At 39.7% G+C, this 22,830-nt stretch overlaps 1 protein-coding gene across 3 annotated transcripts in view; it reads right to left on the bottom strand.

Moving 5' to 3' along the window:
• PLPPR1 (phospholipid phosphatase related 1) overlaps nt 1–22,830 on the bottom strand; it is a 323,243-nt gene that overhangs the window by 125,993 nt on the left and 174,420 nt on the right. For 2 of the 3 annotated variants that reach the window (XM_086683609.1, XM_086683608.1), the window contains exon 2: nt 1,525–1,632. In XM_086683609.1, coding sequence (XP_086539735.1) covers nt 1,525–1,587 — 63 coding nt within the window. In that variant the 5' untranslated portion in view covers nt 1,588–1,632. Of the gene's footprint in view, nt 1–1,524; nt 1,633–1,920; nt 2,073–22,830 lie in introns of those variants that run through there. The other variant, XM_086683607.1, reaches the window with a different exon arrangement.

The following is a 22,830-nucleotide window of genomic DNA, read 5'->3' as shown; positions in this document are numbered from 1 at the left end:
ACCTTTTGGGATGAGCACTGGGTGTTGTATGGAAACCAATTTGACAATAAATTTCATATATTGAAAAAAAATAAATTATATTAAAAAAAATGTGTTTATGTTGAGAGAAAAGTTCTTTGTTTACCCTTTCAGAGATTCAGCATAGTGTGAGTCTGTAGGTCTCCTGACTTATATGAACACCTTTGTCCCAAGTTAATGTTCTATTTCCCCCTAATTCTGCAATACAAACAGATTCACAAACATCACCAGAAAAGAAATCAAGTATTATTTGTTCATCTAAACTACCAAGGGATGTCTGCAAGTGAAACTCAAGGATCAGCCAAACCCATGTTTATTGGCCCCAAATCAGAATGTTCAAAATTATTCAACAGACTATATAGACAGCCAAAGTTATTTCAAGAGGTAGAAGGTAAAAATACTTCTTGCGTTGATGCACAGAAGATGTTTAAGCAACGTATGTATTGAAAGTACAGTTTTGAATATAAGTAGTGGTTTAACTCAAGTGTTGTCTGTCTTCACATGGATAGTTAAATGGATCAACATGCATGTTCCTCCCACACTCAGCCAAAAAGATCCCATAATATAAGAATATGCTACAGCTGGGCCTTGGGATGTAAAGACTATCCTGGCAGTTACCCATAAAGGAATCTCAGGACACTTACTCTTCAGCTCTTTACATGGTCATATTTTAAAGCCAATCTTTAGGATAAAAAACAACCCATTAGATGCTCTACCTATGTCTTTGAGAAGGCAGAAATAATATCTTTGGCAAATCGACATCTTATTTTGAGATAACCTGGAGTAGCTACCTTTTTCTTTTTTGCATCGTATGATTACAAATTTCTTAAAATTTCCAGGTCTCTGCCTCCTCCATAAAACATTATAAAGAGTGAGGTACAGTGGGGGAGTGTAAGGAGTTTAACCAAGAAGATGCTGGAGAAGCGTTTGTTGGTACAGGCTTAGAGCAACTCAACAAAATCATTCACGACCAAAATAAATTGCACATTACACAAGCTCTCAATACTCTACTTTAAAAAAAATGCCCAGTGGAAACAGTCAATTCTAAGATTTTTTTTCTTTTTTTGGGCTGTAAGGCAAAATCTGTCAACTAACATCATCTGTACACAATCTGGTTTATTAACTCCTGAAATATGATATTTATTTTTTAATTGAAATTTTAGTTAACATATATGCAATATTGGTTTCAAGAGCAGAATCAGTGATTCTTCACTTATATACAACATTTATTTTTAAAAAACTATCTACTTAAAATGCTGCATTCATAATTGATACATTCAAGTCACTACTGGAAATAAAAGGAATAAATTATTTTGTATCCCATAGATGAACCTTCTTGTCGTATGGCTTCAAATTCAAGGAACGCTTTGAATAATTTATTCCTTACCAATATTTGTGCTACCAAAATTTGTCAATGAGAGGATTAATTTTGTAAAATAATCAAAGTTCTCGGCATAAAAACTACTATTATTCCGATTTGTCCATAAAGGCAAAAAATACACATACCTCAACAAATATAAAACACGGGATGATGGAATAACTTCGTTGAGTGTTGTTTCCTACAGCCATTTCTTACACCATGTAGCAAGGCTGCACCGTCTAAAACTGGCCAGGCTGAAATAAAAACAGGTAGCATGGTATAAGAACCATAAGTTTAGCAGTCCCTTAGGGATTTACATGAAAATATCAGCTACCCTCTAGATAAACAAGCTGTGTACAAACAATGCAAACAGTGATCTATAACATAATCAAGTCAGACTAATCATCATTTCAGAGAAAAGACATGTATATACTAGCCATGAGCAGTCTAGAGTTTAAATGACAGGTAGTGAACCCCCCACCCCTGCAAAAAAAGCTACAGTGAATTGAATTCTAATTGCCTAGACCTGTATCTTGCTTTACCTGAGTAGACTGCCCTCATGCCGTGAAAGGCAGTTTCTGCTACAATACATTTGTTGTTTTCCATACTGCTCAGATCTCCTCTCTCTAGGCCTGATTCTCCCAATTTGCAAGGTTTGTTTCTACCCTTGCCTATACCTTTGGAGCTGACATTTAGTACTGAGGCACTAACCCCTGACTTCTTACCCTGACCACCCTTTGCCCTTGCTCCTTTGATTATTAATTATTTTGGATTAATACATCACTGATCCCTCTCACTGAGTTCTCTCAGCCCCGTGTGTGTGTGTGTGTGTGTGTGTGTGTGTGTGTGTGTGTGTACCAAACACAAAAACACCATAATAAAATCTCTCAATTTACAAAAATGGAGTATCTAGGCAACCGTAGATTATTTTCAGTATTTGATAGAATATCTCTGACCTTGAACCAAAAATATTCCTGTATAAGATTTGTTTTTTTAAGAAGAATAAAAATTAACCAAACAACCAAGTTGAGGTTTTAGACTTTTATAAAACTTCCAAGGCTAGATGAAAAGAATTTTCCACTACACCTTTATTTTCTATCCAAAGCAACACATAATATGTTTCAGGTACCTGTTCTTGATAGTTATTATTTTTTGCCTGTTATGTTTCTGTGTTACCCTTCCTAATAGTTGTCATGGGTTATTGCATGAAGAGTGACACAGGACTGCACTATCCTTAAAGGTCATGAATTAATATTTTTAACTTAATTCTATCTTTGTAAAGTCCTCCTTACCTTTTCTAGAAAGAAATTTTACATTTCATTCTCTTTTTGAGATACCAGCTTCTCACTTGATTAAAACTTTCTCTGATCAAATTTAACATTTACATGTGGTATTAAGTCCACATCAATCACAGCGCTTAAATTACTTAGGTTTTAGGCAACTTAAGTTTTCAATTAAAATCAGATACTATCTGTTATAAAGTAATACCCATAATAAATCTATTTCACCATTCTTTTTTGGGACTTAGGAAGAACTAACTTTTTTACAATTACAAAAGAATCCATATGTAGGGTACAGGTTGAGTTAATCTGGCAACCACATATTCTTTACATTTTACCCTTAATCCAAATATCTTAGAATACACGTATCTATGATTTAGAGGAGTCTGTACTTCTTTCACAGTGCCATATATTTGAAAAGAAAATTAACTTTTAATCACCCCAAAGCAAGCATGGGCACCAGAAAAAGCAAAGGCATCAGACACCTAGTATTTTAGATGGTTTCTCCAGATGGTTAATAAAAAAATAGCAATGAAAAGGAGAATATAAGACAAGACTTAGAGTATCATATAAAATCTCCTTTATCTTCAGTCTTTTAGCTCAAAATACAACCTAGCTTTTTATGTGTACAGAGATTTTACACACACACACACACACACACACACACACACACACACACACACAATTAACTACATTGAGGCATATTTTACATATATATAATTCACCCATTTCAAGTATTCAATGATATTTTAGTAAATTTACCATGTTGTGCAACTGTCACTATAAAACAATTTTAGCACTTTTTGCTCACCCCAAAAAGAATCCTCTTCCTCACCAGCACCTCCCTGACCACCCTACCGCTTCTCCAGCCAAGTCATCCACTAATCCACTAATCTACTGTCTCTATAGAGACTTTCTGTATTCAAGTAAATAGAATTATACAATATATGGTTTCTTGACCTGGATTCTTTTATTTAGCACTGTTTTTGAGGTTTATTCATGTCATAATGCACATATCAGTAATTTTTCCCTTTTTATTATTGCTGAATAGTATTCCATTGTATATCTATAGCACCTTCACCAACTGGCAGAAACATAGGTTGTTTCTAATTTTTGCTGTATCCAATCTTAGGTTGCATCTAGTATTGTGGGTAATGATGCTAAGAACATCTGTGCATAAGTCGTGTGTAGATACATGTTTTCATTTCTCATTGTTAGATACCTAAGGGTATCTGGGTCATATGCTACATTATATTTGCTGGGTCATATGCTACATTATATTTAAGAGAACTGTGGACGTGTTTTCCAAATTGGTTGTGTCATTTTACATGGATACCAGCAATGTAAGCGAATTCCCATTTGCCACATCCTAACATTTTTATTGCCTATCTTTTTTTAAATTATAGTCATTCTAGTAGTTATGAGATGATAGCTCATTGTGATTTTCATGTAATAACAAATGATATTGAGCATCTTTTGATGTGCTTATCAGCTGTTATATCTTCTTTTGTGAAATATCTACTCAAATCTTTCCGTTTTTTTTTTTTTTATTTTTTTTTCAACGTTTATTTATTTTTGAGACAGAGAGAGACAGAGCATGAACGAGCGAGGGGCAGAGAGAGAGGGAGACACAGAATCGGAAACAGGCTCCAGGCTCTGAGCCATCAGCCCAGAGCCCGACCGCGGGGCTCGAACTCACGGACCGCGAGATCGTGACCTGGCTGAAGTCGGACGCTTAACCGACTGCACCACCCAGGCGCCCCAATCTTTCCGTTTTTTTGACTGGGTTATCTTACTGCTTTCAAGGTGTAAGTGTTGCTTTACATTCCAAATACAAGTTTCTTATCGGATATGTATTTTGTCTTTTGACTATTAATGTATCTTGGCATAGATTCCTTTAGGTTTTTTTGCTTGGAGATTTCTCACTACTTGAATCTGTGGGTTTATGGTGTTTTTTTGCCCAGATTTAGGAAAATTTTCAGCATTATTCCTGGAATACTTTTCAACATGATTTCTCATCTCCTGGGACTCCAATGACATGAATATTAGATCTTTTGCTTTAGTCTATCATGTCCCTGAGACTAATTTTCCACCTCGGTCTATTTTCTCTGTTGTTCAGAATAGGTATTTTCTATTATTCTGTCTTCAAGTTCACTGATTCTTTCCTCTTTCATCTTTATTACGGTGTTGAGTTATATCCATCCACTGAGTTTTTAATTTCAGTTGTATTTTTTAATTCTAGAATTTCCATTTGCTTTTTCTTTATACTTTCTCTTTCTTTACTGAGATTACTTTTTTCATTTGCTTCAGCATGTTTGTAATTGTTTATTGAAGCATTTTTATGAAGACCAGTTAAAAATTCTTGTCAGATGCTTGTGACATCTATGTCATCTGGGTATTGGTATTTCTTGGTCTTAATTCAGTTTGAGATCATCCCTGTTCTTGGGATGAAGAATGATTTTTGATTGAAACCTTGGGTTATTACATGATAAGGCTCAAGATTTTGTTTAATCCTTGTGTTTTATCATACCTCCTCTGATACTCCTCCAGTAGGTTTGTGTTATAGCCATGTGAAGGTGCCACAGGTTCTCCACTTGGCCTTCTATAACACCTGGTTGGGGAGGGGCCCCTTTGCTAGGCAAAAGTAGAATTCAAGGTCTCTACTGACATCCTGGCTGGAAGGGGGAGAGGTACCTCATTTTTATTGCTCCCCATGTGGCGTCCACAGACACTGTGGGAAGGTGGCCTCATGATTGCTGAGTAGTGGTAAAATTCCTGACTTTCCACTAGCCCCCCCTCTGATGCCACCCCAGTGAAAAGGAAGTAGGGGTTCCTCAGTACTTCCTGGTAGGGGTGAGAGGCCAGGCTCCCCACATATTTCCCTCTGATACTGGGAGGTAGGGAGACAACTCATTACTGCCCTGCATGAAATAAAGTTCTGGCTCCCCCTTGACTTTTTCTGACATGACCTCAGCAGGAATCTGAGGGAGTCTCCTTATTGCCTAGCAAAGGTAGAAGTCCAGGGTCTCCACTTGGCCTTCACTAGTTCAGCAGAAGAGATGGGACTATAGTTTTTTCTGTGGTGTTTGGCTGGAGTCAAGAGGTTCTTTTCTAAAAGTTTTCTGTTTTCCTCGGCTGCCTTTTCCCTACCCTTTGGCTGAGCTTTTCTTGGGGCTATTTTGTCTGTATTATTCTTACCCAGGTATCCAGATTCTCCATCTAGTCTGAGAGAAGCGGCAAAAAGAAAACCGTGGGAACTCACTATTGTGTTGTTTCTTGTGTGCTAAGGTCCTTAGATAGTCTACTTTTCCTTCGATCTCTCAATTTCCTTATGTTTATAGAACATTTAAGATTTTTAGTTGTTTTCGGTCAAAGGCACAGGGAAAAAGTACATCTTACTCCATGCTCCCAGAAACAGAAGTCATCAGAATCTTTTTGAAGAAGTACCACATAGTCCAGTCACCAAGATTCTAGTACAGCCCAGCCCAGCTTTGTTCTCATGAACTTGAGTTTCTCAGTGCCCAAGGTTTCAAATAAGAGAACATATCTTATCATTCATTCATTCATTCATTCATTCATTCATGAGTCCCTAAGTCATGCCACATATCCCATTAGGCAAAACCAGAAGCAATGAAGTGGTCAAATACCCTGTGGGTATAACAGGAAGAAGGATAGGAAGGATAGGAAGAAGGATAATGATAGCACAAATAAATAATCAATTCTAATTCTTGCGGTCAGGGATCTCTTTATCCATCAGTTATATTGTACATTAATCTTTTATGCATTAGGCACAGTAGACATAGTGCCTAGGATCCATAATACTTTTAGGGGCCTATGCAAAGACTTTAATTTCTTCTAAAGCCAGAAAATGGACTTTGAGGCAGAAGAAAATTTTAATATATATTATTAAATTTAGTTTTATGCCAATTGTAAAACATAAATTTTAATTTTTTTTTAACTAGAGAAAGGGGTCCCCAAAGGCAAAGTTGCTTAGAGTCCACAAAAGTAATATTGCAGCTCTAGTTGAAGAGAAAGTTGAGGAAAGGTTTCTTAGAAGAGACGGCTATTTAAGTTGATCAAAATAAAAGCAGAGGAGGATGAGAGGCATTTCAGCTAAAGGGAGCAGCAGGAGCAAACGTTCTGAAGACATGAATATGAATCAGCCTAACATGTGTGAGAAACTAAAAACAAAGAGCAGGTCAAATGTATGAGAACCAGGATGAGCAACAGAAGTACCAAAATTTATGTACATGTAGCTCTTTGTGCACAAACTCTCACAATCAGAGTATCTCAAGAGTAAGAAATATTCGTGGTCTATTTCCATATCAGATAGTAACATAGGGAAAAAAGAGAATATGGACAGACAATGCTGTTTCTTGGTAATAAACTCAGACAGAGCTCTTATTTCTAAGCAGCTAAGTATATTATAAATCAGAATTGTCTAATGAAGCGATCACTGCCATCTCCTATATTTCCATTGATTTTTCCACATAATTTCCTCTTACTTATGAGAATTGTTATAATTCCTAATCAACCCTTGATAGATACAAAAACAATTACTGATTATAAAGTATCTGTTTTTGTGATTCTGAAAATTGATGGTGATGAAGCATGGTAACAGCTAGACTTCATTTTAAAAAAAATTTTTTTTTTCAACGTTTATTTATTTTTGGGACAGAGAGAGACAGAGCATGAACGGGGGAGGGGCAGAGAGAGAGGGAGACACAGAATCAGAAACAGGCTCCAGGCTCCGAGCCATCAGCCCAGAGCCTGACGCGGGGCTCGAACTCACAGACCGCGAGATCGTGACCTGGCCGAAGTCGGACGCTTAACCGACTGCGCCACCAGGCGCCCCTAGACTTCATTTTTAAGTTTTGCATAGTTGGCTCCAGCTGGTCAGTCAAGGAAGCTGCAAAGAAGAAAAATGTCTATGAAAAATAGTCACCATAATCCAGTGGGCCTTTCTGCCCAACTTTGATGTGAATCTTAAAATTGCCAGTGGCCAAAGTCATAGCCTATGGTCATTCTCAGTAGCCTAGAGTCTATTATGTTAGGGAAGCTAGAGTTTTCTCCTTTTACAGAGACAATTTTGAGCTAATTTTGCCAAAAAATGCCATGGTTCCTTTCAAAGTTAGGATGATATGAATTAATAGACCTCACTAAAACAAAAATCTAAAAACCACATAGGCAACAACAACAACAAGGACACCAAAAATGGTACCCTTCCAAGGAAGTCAAAAATTCTTCACTCTGAGGCCACAGTTAGGACAGTGTTTTTGAACCCTATCACTATTGATATAGTGGGCTGGATAATTATTTCTTGTGAGGGGCTTTCCTGAACATTGTTAGATGTTTAGTTATATCCCTGGCTTCTAGCCATGAGATGCCAACAGTAGCAACCCCCTTCCCAAATCATTGACAACTAAAAGTTTACAGACATTGCCAGATGTCCCCTTCAAGAGGGGAGGTGGTGGGGGTAGAGATGGACTCTAGGGGAGAACCACTAATTTAGGAGGATTGAAAGTAGAGCTCCTAGAAAATGAGAATTTTTAAGCTGATGAAGAACTTGCTTCACCTGGGATAAAGGCCACAGTTTTACCCAAGGGGACAAACCTATTCCTGCCTAGTACCCAAGAGAGGGAAATTTGGATTTTTTGTTTGTTTTTTACCATATGGCGTGGGATCTCAAAAAGGGAGTGTTGAAAACAAGCTTAAACAACCTTAAAATAGCTCTGAAGGGATTTTGCTTCCAGCTAAAAGAAAGTAACTGAGACTGGATTTCATGCCTGACAACTCAAACATACAAACAAAAATAAAAAAGACAATGGTATTTGAGGCATGGGACATGAGGCAACAAAGGGTGGTGATCCCTGAAAGATGAGAACACACAAAGGTGAGCCCCAGGACTGCCCTAGCTTATTGGCTGGAGGGTCTTCAGGACATGGTAGGGAAAGGAGAACCCAGAAGAATGGCTAGTGTCTCCCTGAGTAGATAGAGATGAGAATGTGGAGAAAGCCTACACAACTGAAGTTCCCAAGGCAGAGTACAGAGAAGAGAATAATGCAGAGACACAGTTGGGTGTGCTGCAGAAGGTCCCTTCTGTGTTTTTAGCACAGTACTGATGAGCATGAATGGAAAGTACCCAAGGCCTGAAAAAAACCACCCAGAGGGATTAAAGCAAATAATCACCAGGGCTCACACATGGGCAAGAATACTTTCTGTTCCCACCACCAAAACAGACTCCCAGTTTGCCAGACAACAGGTAGAGGGACTTCAGTGTTGGTTAATTAATAACCACTATGAAAACATTTCTCATCCAGGAACCACAAATGGCACTGAGAAGTACTCCTTGTAGACTATTACTGGGTTTTTGTCTTTCTTTCATTTGTGTGTTGCAGAATATTAAATATTTATTGAGATTCTGGGCCACTGAGTGGTATGCTTTTGCCAGGTGTTAGGGGGAGCCACAGAAGCAAGAATATGTACCAGCACAATCCATAACCCAGGTCATGTCAAAAGCATCTCTGACATGAGTTTTACAACACTTGAACATGGTGGAACTTTCTAGAAATTCCACAAACTTAGGTTTATGTAAGATTAAACTGAGATTAGGCCTACAATTAGTTTAAGATGAGATTATGTCTATAAAGGGGGAAAATAGGGCTTAATTCTATGTGACTCAAATCTTTTTAAAAATCTTTTAATATTTATTTATTTTTGAGATGGGGGGAGACAGAGAGAGAGAGAGAGAGAGAGAGGGAGAATGAATCTGAAGCAGGCTCTAGGCTCCGTGCTGTCAGCACAGAGCCCAACACTGGGCTCCAACTCGTGAACTGTGAGATCATGACTTAAGTCAAAGTCTGACGCTTAACCAACTGAACTGCCCAGGTGCCCCCAAATCTTCTTTTTTAATGTTTATTTGAAAGAGAGAGAATGAGTGTGTGTGAGGGGAGGGAGGAGAGAGAGAGGGAGAGAATCCCAAGCAGGCTCCTCACTGTCAACGCAGAGACTGTTTCATGAACCATGACTGATCTCATGAAATCAAGAGTTGGATGCTTAACTAACCGAGCCACACAGGCAACCCATGACCAAAATCTTAACTGGAGGTAAAGGAAATTGCAGAAAAGGAGAAATTAAAAGGTAAGGAAAAATGAGTTGTGAGAATTTCATTTTATTCACTAGTACTCAGGGTGAGCCATAATCCCCCAATCCAGCTTCTCTTTCACACATGTTAAATAGGCATTAACTTCCTTGGTGGTGCTGAGATACCCCTCACTGTTCTGGATCATTTCTATTCAGTACATTATCTCCAACCAGGATCACACTTTGCATTTAATTTCCCAAAGCTGGAAAACCTATTTCTTTTTTTTCTTTATTTCTTTTTCTTTTCTTCTTCTTCTTCTTCTTTTCTTTTCTTTTTTCTTTTTTTTTTTTTTTTTTTTTTAGAGCAACAAAGACATGAAGGGATAGGAATGAACTGAGTGGGTTGTAGGTGAGCGCTAAACAGATTTTATCATCAGATGGTGTGGGATTTAGGAAAGAACTACTTAGGCTCTCAAGACAAATTCTTTACTCTGTTTTCAAAGCTTGTGAAGAATGATGATGTGAAGACCCTATATAATAGGAGAATGGCTTTGGCACTCCCTTTTCCCTCCAGTTTCTTCCCTGCATAGTCTCACAATTAGATCCACAGTCCAGCCCTTGAACTAGTTCAGACTAAGTAAGGCAGGGAGATATACAGAGCAAAAAACCCCATAATCTAGGGAAATCTAGAATGGAGGCAAACCTTTACAAAACACCCACAACTCAGGGGCCTTTTGAGGATACCTGGGCCCCCACATTGTTTTTGAGAGGCTTTTCAGACCCAGGAATGATTCCAGGTTTCCCTAGGGCTCCAAGACAGCCACTGCCCTTTGTCACCAGAGTATCATTTGCATTTAGGGTCCCTCCTGCTGGACCTCTCACAACCGAAGCAGAAGTTGCCTGGCTAATGTCTAAGCTTGCTGTAGCTTTCTGCCATGGTTCAGTTTCTTACTTAGCTCCTAGTCCTAACTAGGTCTTGAGTCAATCCTTTCTAGGTTTTGCATGAACTCAACAATATGATACTAACGTAGGTCTTGGCTCAATCCCTTTTGCCTATTCGAGCTAGCTAAGACCACTATACTTTGGACCCAAAGGACAATGAGAAATAAGGTGTTTTTGAAGTCCTAGAAATCAGAATGTAAAACCAAAAACATTCCAAAATGTAAAATTGAAAGGTGGGGGGAATTATTCCACTGAATTCTACTTCTGAGTCTTTGATCGTTTAAAAAAATCACTTTAGATTGCTGCTTTAAAAGGTATTTGCCTTGGGTGCTTAGGTGCTCAGTCCTTAAGCTTCTGACATCGGCTCAGGTCATGATCTCACAGTTGGTAAGTACGAGCCCCACTTTGGGTGACCCCTACTTCCCTTTCTCTGTCTCCCTCCCTCCCTCTCTTTCTTACTGCCCCTTGTGGGATTCTTTCTCTCTCTCTCTGCCCCTCGCTCACTTGTATCCTTTCTCTAAGTAAATAAATAAATAGATAGATAGATAAAATGTATATGCCTTAAAAAAGTTAAAAGTTAAAAAAAAGGAGAGCCAAAGTCCACCTAAATGTGAGCCATCTCTGTAGAGATTAATCTTTTAAAAATAAGGAGAACAAGGATGAGGTCAAGCACCAAGCTCAGCAGGTGACCTGAAGCAATTGGGAGGAAAGCATCTGAGCGTCTAAATGGCTGACTGGAAGGGCTGCCCAAGACTGCCTTATGGGTCACAACCAGGAGAACTGCTTAATAGGAAAACAGTGCCCAGACAAGCAGGGTGTTGCTCTCATTTCTTTTAAAAAATTGTTGATATTGTTTACCCCTAATTTTCCACACACACAAAACACACACACACACACACACACACACACACACACACACACACACACACACACACAACCTAGCTGAAAAAGGTAGCAGGGCATAAAGGGCTTTCCTTATTTATAAAGTAGTGAGTTAATGTTTCCTTCAATAAAGTCAAAGAGTGAGGGAAATGAGGTTTGATGCTCAGTTAAACTGAAATCTTGAAACAGTGGAGCAAGAACAAGAAGTATGTCCACACAGGGATGGATAGACAGACACACATACACACACACACACACACACACACACACACACATACACAGGCTTGGACATTAGGAAAGTTTCAGCAGAAGTTGTGTTCAGCTTAAAGTCTGGGGAAAAAATAGGCAGAGAATATGTTGCCATTGCTCTTAACCGAAAAGCAGTGAATGTGATTCTTAAACAAAGTATTTGTATTCTTTTACATCTGGCTCTGGTTATAAAATTTCAAATATAATTTCAAAAGCAATCGCAGTTATTAATAACAAAATTTACAATGATGCCACCATCATGATCTATGTTATAGGACTGACTTGTTAGGGGTAAAGAATTGTTTTATTGTGGTCTCTCACATCCTTCCAGGGAAAAATGCCCAGTGGTAAGGTTTAAGATGAACTTGTACTTGATTAAAGTCTATTCAAAAATGGGCCATATTTTAGAAAAGATCTGGTATTCCTAGTATTAAAATGCCTTTTACAAACTATTTGGAAGAGAGACTTTGAGAAGATGGTACCATTTTGTCCATTCACCCATCAAAAGCCTTTATAAGTACCTACTAACTACAAGGCCTTAGGCCTTGAGTGATGTAAATATGAGTCAAACAGCCATTGACAGCAGGCAGCTCTCAACCTAGTAGGAACACAAATACAGACAAATTCAGAGTCCTTTCAAAATGTGGATGATGAGAATTCATAGGAAGAAGAAATTATTTCCATGGAGGACATCTGAGGTGTGTCTGTGAGGACAGGTAAGGAGGAGATGTATGAATAGGCCGAGGAGAGGTATTTCCAGACATTAGAATGAGCAAAGTATGGAGCAGAACAGCCCAGACAATATCCAAGGTATATGGAATTATGGTTAAACAAGTTTGGCCAGCACACAGGAGACACCAAGAAAATGGACCTGGGTATAGCCAGAGGATTGGGACTGGGTTGTAGAATGCCAAGCTAAAGATTTTAGAGTCTCTGCATTTCCTATGGCTCATAGGATGGAAGTTAGATGGCGGTAGGTGAACTGTGGAGTTAGGAAGACCTATTAGAGACCATGGTCATCTAGTTGAGATGGGATTAGAACCATGCAAGACCTGGATTCAATCCAGGTTTTATATTTTTGAAATGAACAGGGAGTAGAAGTAGATAGGAGTCCCTGTTTGCATATGGGCCTCTCTCAGTAGCCTAGAAGTGCATTTGTTCAATATTAAGTTCAGAGGGACCAGAGTACCCTTTCGGAATTCCTGGTCATTGGTTCCTCAACATTCCCCTCTGAATTCTGTTCTGGTTTGCATCTCCAGGACCACAGTGGTTTCTAATGATCCAAGAGATGGGATCACTATTTAAGTGGAAAGAAAAACAGCAAAAGATCAAGTCCAAGCTGGAGAAGGGAGGAAATGCCCCATAGACGATAATTTTAAAGAAGCTACACAGGAAAGTCTTTTTGGGGTGTGGTGTTTCCAGGATATTAGACAGCTCTTTAGGGTCTTGCCTGCAGGGATGTATGTCACAAGCTGTTCTGAGCAGTGGGGAGTCTGCGAAACTGTTGTTCTGCCAAGCAAGGCTGCATTTTCCAATTTAAAGCTAAGCTGCCCAGGAGCCAAGCTGTTTGTTTTTCAGAAGAGAAGACAGGAAGAGAGAGAGACAGAGAGAGAGAGAAAATATAAACATGTGTGTGTGAGAGAGAGAGACAGACAGAAAGCACAGAGAGACGGAGGGATCCATGAGTTAAGATACCAAATCTATCCTGATGGCAACTCTCTGGAACAGAGTGGTTTTATTTTTGTCATTAGATTCTCGATCCTTGGGCACCCTCAGAAATCATTGCCAGAAGTCCCAATGGCCTCATGACAGGTTAATTAATTAGCTCTGTTGGACCCTGTTGGGTTCTCACAGGGGACAGGAAATAGAATCAAGAGGAAATCCCTTTCACCACGGGAGGTTACAGAGGAGGGTTAGACAACACTGGTGTGAGCCTTGGTTTGCCCACAGTTAGGGGAGGATTGCATTTAATCAGTGACTGAACCAAACTTAGGATTTTGAATGAGTATAATAATAATGATAATATGGCCCGCTAGTCTCCTTGATAAACATCCATTGAGGACTTACTATTCCATGACAGGCTTTATACAAGTTAATACCTTTATAGTTTTACTTTTTACAATTAACACTACAATGCTTTTTGGGTAATTTGCATATGAGATGGAAGATACGCTGACTGTTCTTGAATATTGCAGCCTGCCTGCCTCATCTAGTATTCCTGCTCCTTACCCTGCGTCTATTTTCTCTTTTATCTATACCACCTGACACCTAACATATGATATCATTTATTTATTGTGTTTATTTATTATCTTTCTCCAACTTCCTGAATGGAAGTGTCACAACTCCTTGTCTATTTTGTTCCCCAGTTGTACTCCAAGTGTCTTTTGGAAAGATGACACGAAATAATAACAACTAAGATGAAAAAACATGGTCTCTCTGGAGGAAAATCCAAAGAAAATCCATGGCCAGGAAAATCTCCCCTGAAGAAGGGATATTTGGATGCAGAGGAGTGAGGAGGGTGGGTGGGAACCATCCTCCTTTTGAAGGCAATAGCGTATGGGAAGCTCCCAAGATGAGAGAAGGCACGGCCATATGGCTAAAACATAAAGAGCATGGTCAAGGGGACAAGTAGTGAGGTGAGGGAAGAGAAGGCCCAAGATGACACAGGTAGGCCATATTAAAGACTTTGGAATTAGTTCTAAGAATAATAGTAAACTATTGAAAAAAAATTTTTTTAATGTTTAGAGAGAGAGAGAGAAAGAGAGAGAGGATCCTAAGCAGGCTCCTCGCTGTAAGCACAGAGCCTGACATGGGGCTTGATCTCATGAACCTGAGCTGAAGTCAAGAGTTGGATGCTTAACCTACTGAGCCCTCAGGCACCCCAGCTACTGAAAGGCTTTAAGGGAGAAAGCTGTCATACCCTGATTTGTGTTCACTAAAGATTGTTTGGGGTACAGATGATGGTTTGGGAGAACAGGACAAGAATGGATACAGTGAGGTGGCCAGATAAAAGACTGTGCTATCATCTAGACAAGAGGAGAAGGTGGCCTGGGTTAAGGCAAGGGCACTAGACACACACAGCTGAGTGAATTCAAATTCACTTTGAATTTGAGCATCTAAGATTTAGTCATTGGTCAAAGTAGGAGTGATGGAAATGTTAAAATGCTTTTTCCTATTTATTTAAATCCCTCAAACTAAAATACTCATCTTTCTGGTGCTGTCTGCAGGAGTGACGAACAACTTTCTGTTTACCCTCCCATGAGATCACCTGCAGCCTACTCCTCAGTCTTTCCTCATGAATCCCAGTTGTGTCTTCTCAGCTTTCATGTGGCCCAGAAATAGACAGACTGTTCTGGAGAATTGCCTCACAGGATCTTGTAAAATACCATGCTTAAAGAACAACAAAACCAATACCTTGCCATAAATGTATTCTCCAAATAAGTTGGGATTCCTAAATATTAACAAATGCCCTTCCTTATTTTTTCTGCCTTTCCAACTCCTTCATATCCTTCAAGGCACAATTCAATGTCAGCCTCTTCCAGGAAGTCTCCTTAGTTTAGTCGGTCAGCCATTCACGATACTCAGGCTTTGATCCACCGATAAGCTATGCACGTGTACTATCTGAGCATTTGTTTGGTTTAATCACAGGCAAGGCTAAATCATCATCAATGATAGGCTGGAGCGAGGCAATCTCTTAGACCCCTTTTGTGTTCTCATTTTGTCTCTCAAACTCTAAAGTTCTCAGTTAACTTTCTGTTGCACATGGGTTATCTTTATTCCAGATTACCAACTACAAGAGTGATCTGACTTGTAAGTCTTAGTGGCTCCCATAGCATCTGGCACAGTGCCATATGACAACACATGGTGACAGTTGCAGTTACAGTTGTTCCAAAGAGAAGGTAGGGGTGACTGAGCTTGCCTCCCTCCACCTCCCTCCTCACTTCCCCACTCTCTACATCAATGCCCCGGGGAATCAAGTAGACAGCAAAAACTGGTCATGGTAGACTTCTCATATCTTTAAAAGACCCTCTAATTAAAGCACAGCCAATTCATTAACAGTAATACTAGAAGGGAAATGAATGAAATCAAACTATTAGCCCCAATTTTTTTTTTTTTTTGAGAGAGAGAGAGAGAGAGCATGTGCATGTGCACACGTGTGAGTCAGGGACAGGCAGAGAGAGGAGAGAGAGAATCCCAAGCAGGCTCCACACTATCAGTGCAGAGCCCGATTTGTAGCTCAAACTCATGAATTGTGAGATCATGACCTAAGCTGAAATCAAGAGTCGGACACTTAACTGAGCCATCCAGACACCCCCAAACTATTAACCCAATTTTGGATCAAAAGTTTTCACCTGTTCTTGTGCTAAAATTCCTAAAAAAAACAAAAACAAAACACCACAAAACAAAACAAACAAATAACCCCAAACACAAAGTACTTTGAGTTTTCCTTCCTTTTTCTATTTTTAGTGGAACCATTTATAAAGGCATCAAAAGGCCAGGATAGAAGGGATGAGGGCAAAAGCAAAAATTTACATAGGATATGTACCCATTTAGCACTCACAACAACCCTGTGAAATAGATTTCATTATGAACTATATTTTGATAAGAGAACAGTTACAGAAAATTTAAACAGAGTGCCCAGGATCACGTAGGTGGTATCAAAGCTGAGATTTATAGCCTAGGTGCCTGACCCCAAAGTCTGTGTACTTAGTCACTACATCAGTTTCTTCTCCAGAAAAATGAAAAAGGAAGCAAAGGGCTTAATCCATATCCCTGGTCCTCAGCCTTCTGGCTAATGGTCAGTTCACTGTCTGATGCACTGGTGCTTTTTAAAGTCCAATAAGCACCCAGGGATTGTGATTCCCTGATATGAGCCCTCAGTTTTTCCTAATTTAATTTCTAAATTTTTTTTTAATGTTTATTTGTTTTTGAGAGAGAGAGAGAGAGAGACAGAGCACTAGTGGGGGAGGGGCAGAGAGAGAGGGAGACACAGAATCCGAAGCAGGCTCCAGGCTCTGAGCTGTTAGCACAGAGCCTGACGCGGGGCTTGAACCCACAATCCATGAGATCATGACCTGAGCTGAAGTCATGGGACGGTCTCATGTCTCAACTGGCTGAGACACCCAGGTGTCCCAGTTTTTCCTGATTTTAAAAGAACTTCCACAAGTCGCAAATCAAGATACATACAGTGACTGTATTTGGGGGACCTTATTCTTTTCTCTATCCCACTGACACTCCACCCTTCATAAGACTATAAAATCGTTCCAGGGATTTGATGTTATTTTGTAGTCCGATCTGGAATTGGTTAAGATAGCCCTGCAAAAGGCACATGTTTGCTGACCGCCCATGCTGATATCTAAGAACAAACTTTGAGATGAAGTTAACACCTGTTCCAATGTTCTAACACATCCTCCTTTCTCTCTGTGCTTTGCTAGCTTGTAACCCACAGAGTCTGAACAGGTTCACTATCAACCTCATGCATCAGCCTGAGGTCACTACAATGCCACCAGAATGTCAGGATTTCCTCCTGAGGTCAGTATCAACCCTCATCCCATAAGTAAATGTAACTTTATATCTAGATGAAGAAGCCCCATCTCCATGGACTTGAGTGCTAGTTTTAGAGTCTGACAGGTATGGATCTGGACCCAGGTCATTACTGGAACCAAGTAAGTAGATTAAGTCCTTGTGACTTGCTGTGTTTATTCTTTTGTACTGTTGTGGGTGTATTGGGGTAATTGCTGTGAGGGATAAATTACACGATGTGTACAGTGTTCAGCATGTGCCAGGTGTTCTGAAAACATTTGTTGAATGAAAGTTTTCCGCTCAGCACTTACAGTTCCAGTTTCTATCTTTGTCTTCTAGTGTCCAGACACCACTGGTTAGAGGGAAGCCATACGACTCAGGTTAACAAGAAGGGACCGTTTGTAGAGAACATGAGCAATACTTATTAAACATCTTCCTTACTCATATAGAGAAAAAGATTATGAATCACTGAGCTGTGGCTATTTCTCAGGACATCTTATTTGTTCACATCAGTTTTCAGAGAAGCCTTAGATTCAAATAGGAGTTGACTTCACATTTCCCCCCCTCACAGAGAAACCACAAGGCAGTCAGGCAGGTAGCAGGCTACATCTCGGCTGTCAGGGTTTTAGAAGGAGGAAATTTATTCTTAAGATTGGAGGAGAAATGTGGATAATGAGATAAGGGAAGCGATGAACCAAACAGCAAGAAAAATTAAAAAGCATTTGTGGGTTCTCCCAGAAACCCTTAATTAACCACATTCTTCACAACACAGAGCTAAGCCATTTGGGCAACCAGGAAATACCCTGTAGAGCTTGGTGATGGGTCAATGCTGCCAAAGTGTTAGGTCAAGCCCCAAAGATTCTAGAAGACCCCAAAAGCAAAATTCAAAAGCCAGGGTGAGGTTGAAGCTAGAATGCCCTAAACTTAATAAACAAATGAATCCAGGGTGCCTGGGTGGCTCAGTTGGTTAGGCATCTGGCTTTTGATTTTAGCTCAGGTCATGATCTCAAGGTTGGGTTCCTGAGATCAAGCCCCATGTCAGACTCCACACTGGGTATAGAGCCTACTGAAAATTCTCTTTCCCTCCCTCTGCTCCGCACCCCCCCCCCCACACTCTCTCAAAATAAGTAAACTTTAAAAAAATTTCAATTAGAAAAAATAAAATAGGGGTGCCTGGGTGGCTCAGTAGGTTAAGTGGCCGACTTCGGCTCAGGTCATGATCTCACGGTCCATGAGTTCGAGCCCCACGTCGGGCTCTGTGCTGACAGCTCAGAGCCTGGAGCCTGTTTCAGATTCTGTGTCTCCCTCTCTCTCTGCCCCTCCCCCGCTTGCACTCTGTCTCTCTTTCAAAAATAAAGAAACCTTAAAAAAATTTTTTTAAATAAATAAATAAAATAAAATAAACCAATGAATCCAATTCTTTCAAGTTTACTACATCGGGCTAAGAGGAATTTGCCACCACAGCTCTAAAAGAGGGGAAGAGACAGGTGCAGAAATGTGTACCTATGCTGTTAGCACAAAACTCTCAAGTCATTTCTGAAGTAAGTAAAGCCAGCCACAAAATTATTTACTTTGCCCTCCTGGAAGCCAGGCACCTTTGTCACTGATCTGCAGATGAGCCCAAACAATTTCTAACCAAAGCATTTTATTTAAGGCCTTTATATCAGCACTTCTGGGTGCAATGCAAAATCTTACATCAACTTCGTGTTAGCACAAAGGCAAGGCAGAAGATATTCCTGCTGCTGGGAGCAGAGAAAACTCTGTCAGTCTGTGTTTATTCATACAGATACACCTGGTTGAAAAATGAAAATTGCAACCAAAACAAAGATTGTTTACTGGATACCCAGTACATTATGATTCAACACAGACTTAACTGGTTACATCCTCATTCCAGTTCTTTAAGGAAGATATTCTGTTAACCTTGTTTTATAGTCATGGATACCGAGACCGAAAGGGGTTACGTAATTTGCCTCAGGATGGTTCAAGCCTAACAGGTACTAACACTAGGACATAAACTAGGTCCATCGGACTCCATGCCACCATGCTAACTCCCCATCCTACACAATGCTTACCCAGGAGAGGCAGGCTGCTGCTATTTTAGGAGGATAAATATTTACTGTAATAAACTATTTACCCTAAATGATTAGTATGAATTAAATGTTCATAATAATGGGGTCTCAGGCTAGGAAGCTATTCCATGAGCTATCTAGTCCAAGGACCCATTCTATACTTAAAGTTTCAGAAAAGGACTTCTATACAGTTTTGAAATAAGGTAATCATTTCCCAGAGAGACAGACGGTCTTGTCATCTGGGAAAATCCCTTTATCAGATACTCTTTTCTCTTCCATTCTATAAGTGACTTATATTTTCGAATGTGAAGGAGAGAATTTGCCACCCCAAAACATGCTTTTTTGGCATAAGGATTATCATGAGCTGGTTATTCTCAAGAAACAGTAGACATGGGAGAATATTTGAAGACCAAGTATAAGTTACCCTTTTGTAAGGGACATTTACATTTGTAATGTAAATGTTTGTAAGGGTCTCTCTGTCTCTCTCTCTCTCTAGCAAGAAGAAAAGGAAGACTACATTTATAGAAACTCTTATCAGTGGAAAGGCAATGACTTAAAAGTGCTTAACAACTTTACCCTTGTTTCCTGAGGTGTTCCTGGTTACCTCCCATACCTGCTCCCTTCCCCACCCACTATGTCTTTCTTTTGTTTTTAACTGGAGATGGTATTTAAGGTGGTGGCTTGGGGTGCCTAGGTGGCTCAGTCACTTAAGCACCTGACTTTGGCTCACAGTTCCTGAGTTCAAGCCCTGCATCAGGCTCTGTGCTGACAGCTCAGAGCCTGGAGTCTGCTTCAGATTCTGTGTCTCCCTTTCTCCCTGCCCCTCCCCTGCTTGTGCTCTTTCTCTCTCTTAAAAATAAATAAACATTAAGACAAAATTAAGGTGGTGGCTTGGGACATTTCAGGGAGTTACTCAGTTTTCTTGAATCTCTCCCATGTATATAGAAGGTATATAGGTTATTAAACTTCTGTGTTTTTCCTGTTAATCTTTTATTATGGTGGGGGGCGGGTGGGGAGGGATATCTAGCCAAGAACCTAGAAAGTTAAGGGGAACATTATTTTTCCTCCTTTACAGATGCTTCCCACGTGCTAGGCCATGCTAAGTTCTCCAGCATTGCCTAAGAATCCCCATGATCATATAAGGCAGGCACTATTAATATCCCCATTTTATAGATAAAGAAATTGAGGGTTTTTTTTTAATTTTTGTTTTTGGGGGGGGAGAAAAAGGTCACAAGTGAGTGAGGGGCAGAGAAAGAGAGAGAGAAGGGGGGCTCACCTGAAGTAGGGCTCATGCTCACCCGATGTGGGACTCAAACTCACAAACTGTGAGATCATGACCTGAGCCGAAGTCAGATGCTGAACAACTGAGCCACCCAGGTACCCAAGGAAATTGAGGTTTAGAATGGCTACATAACTTGTCAGAGATCACACAAGTGAGCCTTAGTGCAAGGGCATAAACACAGTGATCTTCAAGGTACATGGAGACACATAGTAAAATATAATTAAAAAAAAACCTAAGAAATTACTACTATTCTCTGGTTTGACATCAGTGGACATTTGTGCTTATTTGCAAGTTTGTGGAAAAGTTATCTAATATCAATATTTTCTTTAATCTAAGGCATGCCCAAATCCTTCTCTTTGATTTTCCAGAGTCAGAACATCTTGGGGCAACTGAGGTAACATGCTAACTACCATGTATTGAGCCTATATTTGAACATCTGTATGAAAGAAAACACTCTTACAGCTTATTCCATTTGTGGGCAATGCTGATGATCAGAAAATCATACTTATAGGCAGCTGATGATGCAATTCTGTTAGAAACCTCCCACTTGTATCTCTTGTAGGTCAAGGGCAAAAAATCATGCTGATGAAGTGACATTACCAAAAACAAAGTGGTTCAATGCTATTTGTCTGAACACAAGTGATCTTGAAGGAAATTGAGAGACATTCTTTTTCAAGGACAGCTTTAATAGCTGAAGGGGAATGTTTTATATCCAGTCAACCATTTAGCTACAGACAACCTGTCACAGTAAAGTGGTTAAAAAAATTTTTGAAAGATATTTCAATGACACTTTGAAAGCATGTAAGAGGTTAGGGTGAACAAGGAAGTTAAGGACTTTTTGTTTTTAGAAATCACATTTGCATTTAACTTGAAAAATTTTTCCAGTCCTATGATTTCTGCATAAATATTTATGGAATCCTGTTGGCTAATTAGATTATAAGCTTTTTATCCAGGAATTTGTCCAATTTTATGCTCTCCATGAAACCTGAGCTCTTCGCTGATCTTGGTTTAGTCCATGTTAAATAAGCAATTGTTTTAACAGCCTTAAAGGCTCCATTTTAAATTCTCACTTTTGTTATGCATACTGAGTCATAGAATTTATAATCCTTAATTTTGGACAAAAGTTTAAAGACTCCAATCCTGTGATAAAATGGATTTCCTATGTGAAAGCTTTTATTCTGATCAGAGTAAGACAGTACCAAATGTACCCAAAACAAAGAGCAAAAAACACAAATCAGCACTTGGTATCATCAGCCAGGCAATCTTTTCCACAGATGTCTTCACATGGTCCCTACAACCACCCTTGGATGTGGAGATAACCATCCTATTTTACTGTGAAAGAGTACTGTACAAGGAGTACAGAGGCTAAGTAACCTGTTCAGTATCTCATAACAACTAAGCAAAAGTAGTTCCCCAGCCAGGCCCTCAGATACAACAGCACTTTATTCCCAGAGGGGAATAAACCATTCTGTCCTTGTTCTGCCCATTTCTAGAAGGCTCAATCTCTCCATAGGAATTGTAGGAACCTCATAGGTACCCTGGAGGCCTTTCCACTTACACTTAGCATTACCTTGAAGGATAAGAAGTTGGAACAAGGGTGCTATCACTACCACCAGATTTTTTTTTTTGGCACAGAAAAATCTGCATTTGTTATGGTACCATCATATTCATGTCACAAAATGCAAAATAATTCTCTATGGAATTTGCTTAGTCTTGAGGGTCTAGCTCTCCGTCCCCAGAAAGGAAGATGGAAAGGCTCAACTAACAACACACAGCTTAGAACACGATCATCACATGTTCATGTCAGCTCAGTCCTTAACAATGCCCCCTTCCCATCGTAGATGAGTTCCATGCAATATTCCCCATGAGCTTATTCACGGAAGTGGCCACTTAATCATCCTCACCCCCCTGAACTCTTTGCTTTTTTGCACACTGCATTGCAGACTCACCACCTTTACCCATCTGTCTCTCATTCAGCCTCTCTTTTCTATTCCACAAACCATTATTTCTTCACAGAAACTTCAAAAATATATAAAGTAACATATGTGCTGAGGTCAAATACAACTATGAGCTTATGACCCCAATAGCAGGCTGCCAGCTCACCTCTCCTCACCATCATGTCCCTCCCACTCATCAGAGGCA

This window comes from Puma concolor, chromosome D4, assembly GCF_028749965.1.
Source record: "Puma concolor isolate L17-30 chromosome D4, mPumCon1.1.hap2, whole genome shotgun sequence".
Lineage (NCBI taxonomy): Eukaryota > Metazoa > Chordata > Mammalia > Carnivora > Felidae > Puma > Puma concolor.
Note: the sequence above shows the minus strand (reverse complement) of the source record. Positions and strands in the feature narration are given on the sequence as shown.